Raw genomic sequence first — 7,445 nt, 5'->3', positions numbered from 1 at the left:
GTTTTCTTCAACTCTTTTATACATTCTTTATCCAACTAAATGCAAAATTTTTCTAGTTGTTTTTTGTCTTCACTATTGTGTTGTCGATGTGGGAGCCACATGGTTGATTTATGCTTTGCTGGTGCAAGTTTTATATGTTTCCAGTATAAATCTGCGAACGAGTATTGTATGTATTCCTATATTATTATTTTGGTTGAAAATAAAATAAATTAAAAGTTGTAACCAAATAGATCAAATTTATTCTCATCCTAACTACAAAAAGATTTCTTTGGTTTATAGCAATCTTATCTCATTCTACCCATTTTTGTCCATTCTAAAATTCATTATTGTAAAAAATGTACAAGAATGAGAATTGAACCAAACATGCCCCTAAATTTCATGTTTATTGTCTGTGCCTTGGGTCCCACTTGGGGAAGCGTGCAAATACAAATACAATAACACGCACAGCTCATGAAAAATAGCAGAATATGTATTTCCATTCTTCCCAAATAGAGCCTTAGACTTTGATATTTGTGGTATTTTTTTGGAGAAGCCCGAATGGAAGTTGTAATTATATAAACATGAGAAAAAGCTTTAACATAAAATCATAAATTACCAGAATATAATGACCTCATCATAGTTCAGAGTTTTTTTTTTTTTTTTTTTTTTGGTAAACCTTTTAGTTCAGAGTTAACATGTTCAGAAATGCAATATTCACGCAAGAGAAGGACAATAATGGATGTTGGTGCCTAATCATCCAACCGGATACATACGTCACTATATACAAGATCTTGCGTGAAGAAGCCAGCATGCATGATCTTTCACTTCAGTTCAGCTGAATGAGATAGAAATAATGGTGATCCACTTTTCTCTGCTTCAGTTATCCTCACATGGAAGAAAGGACCAAATAAGTGAAACTCATCAACTCCATGAAAAAGAACATAGCACGCAGAAGGTAGGAGCAATTAACTTCAATCCATCTGCATCTCTCATCCCACAAGTGGTGATCACTCTACAGCTCAGTCGTGCACGTGAGTCGAATTTCCATCTTGATTCATCAGTTCATTCGCATTCTCTGGTTATCAATTCTCATTTGACTTCTGCGATCATTGTCCTTTCCATCTTCAGTTCGATGACCTTTCCTGTAATTCATCTCTGAGTACATTTCTTCTATCATAGGTTTCCAGAGACGAACCCGTGCATTTATAAACCAATTGGATACCTGAAAGCAGGACCGGAAGCGAAGGAAATAAGAAATAGGCAAATAAACAATGGTGCCAAAAATAGCAAAAAGATAAAAATACAAGCTCTTTCCAAGACAAGTTAAAAATATGAAAAACCTGGCTCCTTGTCAATCCACTTCTGATTGCAAGCAGATGCTTCTCTGCATCCTTTGGATACCTGAAAATCCATAAAATTTGGGATTGAAAATGAATCATTTCAGGCACAAAATCAAGTTGTGTCAACCAAAACCACCAAAAAAGAGAAAAAAAAAATGATCGAGTTGCTACAACCATCCAAGCAGAGAATACAAGGATTGGATAATCCAAGCCTTATCCCATCTATATGGGGTCAGGATATGTTTATGACAGAAATTAACACAGACGCATTAACATTCCTTTTTATATGTTAGAGGATATGTTTAAGATAATCTAGTCCATGGGCATCATAGATTATAAAAACCTGATTTGCATGCATATTTAAACAGTATAACTTGAAAGCAAATTATGTGATACAAATGAGAACATGCAAGCACAGACACATTTTGTTGTATCGATACCAAAACACACATTCACATGGTTCACCGTGAAATGACTGCTAATGCATTTGGGACACACACTCGTAGAATTGTAGTGTGGGAATCAGGTGGAGTTGGGTGAAACTGTCAGGTTAGTGCAACTTGCAACTGTGCAAAGAGCAAGTTAATTTTCACGGCCAGTAACAGAAAAGATGGTCTTCTGTAGTGTAGAAATTCTCTTGACAACAGAGATGGATGCATTACAAGTTTTGTTTAAATAGAATATATAGGTGTGCTTGATGAACAAATACAATAGGATCTCTGCATAATATGATTGAATGTTCTTATTACACATGTTTTCTGAGAAGTGAAAGACTAAATGATACCAATCAACTGATCAGGGTGCTTCAGATGAAGGATATCTCCTTAGCAGTATGTGAATCAATGGCAATGTGAAGATGTGTTATTTATCTATATATGTACATCAACTATGATTCTAGCAAAGGAACTCACGGATGGAGGAAGTTTTGAAACATCCATGCCCGTAAAACTGAGACAGATCTTTCTGGCAAGCCTCTTTGTGGTCTCCATGACTGATGATCTTTTCTTCTTAGCTGCTGCAGAGCGCATTGCTTTTGGAGGAAAGATGATTCAAATGACTTCTCCTCTCCGATGCATCCACTATTGATGTGTTCTCTAGTTGCAAGGATTTGATTGGCAATTCTCTCCCGTAGATTGCTATATAGAAAAGAGATTGTCCGAAGAACAAAACGAGCATGTATCTGAGGGTCCAGCTCAGTTGCAGCATGGAATGCAGATATGACTGTATGAATCTCATCCAAGCATTGGTTGTATCTGTTATCAACCTGAGTTGAACAAAACCACAACCAATTTACCATGTGTGCTACATAGTTTAACCACCTAAAAATAAAATCATAATAGGATATCCGGAAGGTAAATAATGGACAAAAGCATGTTAGATCACATGCCATACCAGAATGGCATGGCTGATGTTGCAGGAGTTGGCTGTGTCTTTCAGAAACGCAACTCCATGTTGCATTGTTCTTTCAATTTTCAAAGTTCTCAAATCATATTATTGGAAATGTCGTTAATTAAGTAAAAAAGTGAATAACCATGACGCGTGCCCACACACACACACACAGTTACATACCACTTGCAATAGAGCCAATAGTTGAGCTTTCTTGGCTTCGGTTTCATCTGACACCTTTGTTTGAACTTCTCTTTCAGATGATAATGGAATTTTTGGCTCAGTTCCAATCCCTACTGTTGAATAGCTCATGCAATCTACATTTTTGAGAGAATAGGTTGCAATTTCAGAAAGTATCTGCTGAGCTACATGGCGATATTTTGATCCAGATACTATCTGTGAAAAGTGAATAGGCATACATGAACCAAAACCCAGAGAAAGCTCCTTCCTCTTTCCATATGCATTCTCTAAACCAAAACCCACTCCCAGCCCATTATGTAAGGATTGCCGTATAATACCTGAGCTGCTTATTTCCGAGCACTGATCTGTGATGGTTGGGACACTGATAATAGATGGTTGGCACATTGCCAGGCTAAGAGATAGCTCATTACCGTGCATAAAGTATCCATATAGGTTATTTACACTGATATTGGACTTGTTAGAGGAAGTCCATACATGTGGGTCCAAGTTTCCCATGAAACTGTGTGGTTGACATACCATTCTAACAGAGGCTTTTGCACTGATCTCCTGAGGACCCAGCAACTTGGTAGAGTCCCATTTACCATCCAGTTGACCAGTCATACTTGCATCTTTTTTGGGATCTATATATGGCACAAAATCATTTCCTCCATTATATCCACAGTTCACAGAGGCTGAAAGAGAGGAATTTGATGTATCACAGCAGCCATTCGAAGCAAATGTTCTCAAATCTTCCAATGAAAATGCTGAGGAAGAGGAAATCATAACCCCGTTGAGATCTTCATGCACACCACCATTTGTTGCCAAAAGGGTAGCTAGTGATGCGGCAGTCAGGGATGCACCTTCCACGAGCTGCCTCTGAAACTCACTGTTATCAATGGACTGAGAACTGACAACTGAAGAATCTCTAATACCAGGTCCACCAAATGGTATATTTCTAGAAATGGAAGAACTAGTGTAAATAACCACTTCATCATTTGTCATATGGAGATCATCCCCAACATCATTTGTTGGCACAGGATACCCAGTCATGATTTGGCTACGGCTGTTAAGAACCAGCGAATTTGGGTGAGAAACCAAACCTGAGAACATATGTGAAGGGATCGCATCTATAACCATAGGATTTTTATCATTAATCTCTAATGAGGTGTTGGGTATGTTATTCTCCATTGTGAAGTGGGACACCAAAGAACTATGGTTCATCATATACAACAATTTCTAAATGGTCCACAGTTCATACCCATAAGTTCAACTCTAAATGTGGACTTGAGATAGTTTACTCCATGCTCCATGAAAGTCAAAGACAGACATAGTGTAATTTTTCATGTTCAGCAAGATACACAGGATCTGGAAAAATGAAAGATCAAACCAATCAGCAAAATTATTTCATGTGCAGTTTCTTACTGTTTTCAGTAGATTTCCTTCCTCCACAATCAGGTTAGATATTTAGGAACTTGTTTCTTGGGCACAGAACTTCAGTTGCTCCTATTGGTTATTTGCCATCCTCAGCTGAATTTATCATTCTTTCATCAGGTAAAAAAGACCCTGAAAATTTATCTCTGTGAGTGGCTCAGAAGAAAAAAGTATTTACACAAGGCATAAAATAACATAAGATTTATCTTACGAGTCTTATAAAAGAAAAATCTCATGACGAATAAAATAAATGGATAAAAGTTTCCGATTTCAGGTAGGAATTCCCCATGGCACGAAGATACCTATGGTTATAATACATGTTAATGTATAGTTGGACTTGACATCTTCCCCTTCATTGTTTTTTTTTTTTTTTTAAATAATCAACATTCAGTTCTTTTTTATTTCATGATTTCGACACTCCTTTTCTGAAAGCCAGAAATACATCAGTGAGAACCATACCTTTGACTCAAAGAATGAAAATGGTGTCAAACCCATGATAATGACGGTGTTAAGCATCATACTTGAACCTTACCCTTTAAAAGTGAATATGCTGCCGGTATGCAAGTGTAACATATACAATTTCTCAGTTTTTCTTGCCCACCTCTGCCCTTAATTTCAGTAACTTTGTGGACCCAAAAGTTCTACAACAACAAACCAAGGACCATTCCCATGTTGAACAAAGATTCAAGTTCCCCACTCTCTCAAATTGAGGACAGTTGCTTCTAAGAGACAACCTTGTAGGGATAATGGTTAATTTGCCTTGATCATATAGAAGTGTTGGCCATGGGTTTTGAAGAACTCAACTTGCAGACAGAGTCTGGTTTCCTCACGAAAGGTTCCATGCAGCATTGCTCCTAAGGAGTCCTACATGTTCAACAGTGAGCAGAGGCCTCATGGACAAGCCATGCTTTCAACTACATAGCACAAAGCTTCTGCTTCCTTTTAGAGGCCTATAAAAAAATCAAGTAAAAGGTCTATGCTAAAACTTAAAAAAAAAAAAAACAAAGCCTATGGAGAATCAGGGCAAAGTTAATAGTAATCTGTGTAACTCCGGATAGTGTCAAGAAGAAAGGAGGACATAGGAAAAGACCAATTCTGCTACATAAATAGGCAAGAAAGACCATCAAGCGTTAGATCCAAGAATATGGTTTCCCAACTAAAAGTAATGATTTATGGGTTTTTTTTCTTTTAAATTTTAATACACACGACTTGTTTGTAAGGCAGTATAAACTTCGAAACAGAAAGTAAACCAAGAAAGAAATTACAGAAAGAACGAGAAATATGTTAAGTGGGAACATTCTGAATTCGTGGCCTTCCAATGCAGAAAAACCAGTTTTTCCGGTTATAAATTTTGAAGCACAGCGTCGCATGCAGTAAAGACAGGACCAAATATGAAGCAGAAACAGAAAGACATCAGATGTAATGAATGGGTTGACAGAATGGATTCAGAACTCTAGCATAGAACTTCAATTGATAGTTTACCTGTTTGAAATAAAAACCTTCAGAGAAAATGTGGAAAATAAACAAAAAATGGTGAAATTATGAAGGTATTAGGAGAACGTTAGAAAACCAACCTCCCATCAATTTGCAGAATCGCTATAGCTAATGGTGAAATGAAATGCCAAAGGCGCAATTTTCTCCACGAAACCTGGCGAGAAACAAAAAAAAATGAAGCTAAGAATTCATCAACTCATAGGTTCACCACCTTCCTGACTAATCACTACTCAAAATGCCTTCCCTGTTCAAAAAAATAAAAATAATAATAATAATAATAATAATAAAAGATCTTTGACACTGATTGACAACAAAAGCAAGTCTCAGAGAGCTCAAAAACAAGAACATGCAGAGAAAAGTTCGGCATGAATCATTGGTTTCCCTTAGTGTCAAAACAGTATAATCAAAAGCAAAGAGAAAGGCTTGTTCTTTTTCTACTTCTTTACCTCTTCTTTTTGATTGTTCAAGAAATTAGGTGGTCTGGTCTCTCTTACCAGAACCCAAAAGCCAAAAAAATGGACTTCGAAAGCACACAGAACTCATCATCTCTACCTATTTCAAACCACATGACCAAAAGCCAATATTAAAAGTGGGTTGTTCACTTTGATTAAATAGAAAATGGATTATGCCCCCGGAACCCAAAACCACATATGATCATCTCTCTCTCAGACAACCAACAAAACGTTAAAGCTCGATGCATCAATGGGTCCTGCGGACAAAAGAATTCCAACTCAGAAGAACCATTAAAACGAAAGAGTTAAAAAGCCACAAGAGTCTTGAGAAGAGAAGTAGAGAACCATGGATTTATTACTTAAGATAGAGAGAAGAAGAGCCATAAAAGAGTGTAAAAACAAGCAGATAAGGAAAAACATTACTCTTGGTGCAGCGCCACTCATTTCTGTTGCAGGCTTTGGAGGGCCCATCTCCTTCTCTCTCCTGTCTCTTCCTGGTATCCCTTGCCTTCCCCCAACTCTCATTATCTGCTTCTCTGCAATCATCACAACCAAAGTATCTGGAATCTCCCTGTTCAAACCGCTGTTCATGGCAGATGTTTACAGCACCAATTTTCAGAGAAAGGCTTTACTTTTTTTTAGCTCTTTTAATTAGAAAACAGGCCAATGCGGTGAGAAAGAAAAAGAGAAGAGAGAAAGTGAGTAGCAGTAACTGTACTTTTGGTAAGGATGAGAAAGAGGGAGATAGAGAGAGAAATGGAGGAATGATGTAAGCAAACACCAAAGATGGCTGAGAAAATCTGGTGAGAAGATCTTTGACGAATTTATTGGAGCAATTACAATTTATAAGCCCCCATCAACTCGTTACTCTCATTTGGACTTGTTTGTACGGTTTAGGTAGTTGGCTAGTTGCCTATGGCTCATCTCTGTCTGAGCCCTGAGGCCAATACTACGCTAGCCTCATAGACCATGATGACAATCCGCAGATCATAATACTGTTACCGTTATGGTTCAACCCGATCCAATCCATCTAAACCCGATCCATCCAGCAGTTTTTTCTTTTTTTTTTTTGTATAAAAATTAGAATCAAGAAACAAAAAACAAAAAAAAAAAAGGATTTATGACAGACACAGCCACCAGTCACACTCTCACTCTCACAGACAAATTACTGCAGACTGTATGA

At 37.4% G+C, this 7,445-nt stretch overlaps 1 protein-coding gene across 10 annotated transcripts; it reads right to left on the bottom strand.

Annotated features, from left to right (window-relative positions):
- Window positions 1-569: 569 nt before the first annotated feature.
- On the bottom strand, window positions 570-7,082 carry LOC104600762 (homeobox protein ATH1-like). 10 transcript variants are annotated; one of them, XM_010263895.3, is made up of 8 exons: window positions 6,686-7,080; window positions 6,257-6,519; window positions 5,891-5,964; window positions 4,308-4,448; window positions 2,889-3,948; window positions 2,231-2,583; window positions 1,320-1,380; window positions 570-1,201 (listed from the first exon to the last, which is right to left on the bottom strand). In XM_010263895.3, the coding sequence occupies exons 5-8, from the start codon at window positions 3,933-3,935 to the stop codon at window positions 1,037-1,039; spliced, it is 1,626 nt and encodes a 541-aa protein (XP_010262197.1). In that variant the 5' UTR covers window positions 3,936-3,948; window positions 4,308-4,448; window positions 5,891-5,964; window positions 6,257-6,519; window positions 6,686-7,080; the 3' UTR covers window positions 570-1,036. The 10 variants fall into 10 exon arrangements, with proteins under 10 accessions (XP_010262197.1, XP_010262198.1, XP_088748599.1 ...); XM_010263896.3 differs by lacking the exon at window positions 6,686-7,080 and adding an exon at window positions 4,144-4,189 and having other exon boundaries at window positions 6,257-6,679; XM_088892473.1 differs by having other exon boundaries at window positions 2,889-4,448; window positions 6,686-7,082.
- Between the last annotated feature and the right edge of the window lie 363 nt (window positions 7,083-7,445).

The sequence above is a fragment of the Nelumbo nucifera genome, chromosome 8 (assembly GCF_055504915.1).
Source record: "Nelumbo nucifera cultivar China Antique chromosome 8, China Antique-T2T, whole genome shotgun sequence".
Lineage (NCBI taxonomy): Eukaryota > Viridiplantae > Streptophyta > Magnoliopsida > Proteales > Nelumbonaceae > Nelumbo > Nelumbo nucifera.
Note: the sequence above shows the minus strand (reverse complement) of the source record. Positions and strands in the feature narration are given on the sequence as shown.

Bases quoted from the DNA above. Each gene is read 5' to 3' on its own strand.
- LOC104600762 (XM_088892473.1), bottom strand. From the start codon at position 4,109: ATGATGAACCATAGTTCTTTGGTGTCCCACTTCACAATGGAGAATAAC. The intron at 2,584-2,888 runs GTATGTAACTGT...TGTTCAACTCAG, and splicing joins TATTGGCTCTATTGCAAGTG to GTTGATAACAGATACAACCA. The intron at 1,202-1,319 runs GTTTTTCATATT...TCCTGCTTTCAG, and splicing joins GTGGATTGACAAGGAGCCAG to GTATCCAATTGGTTTATAAA.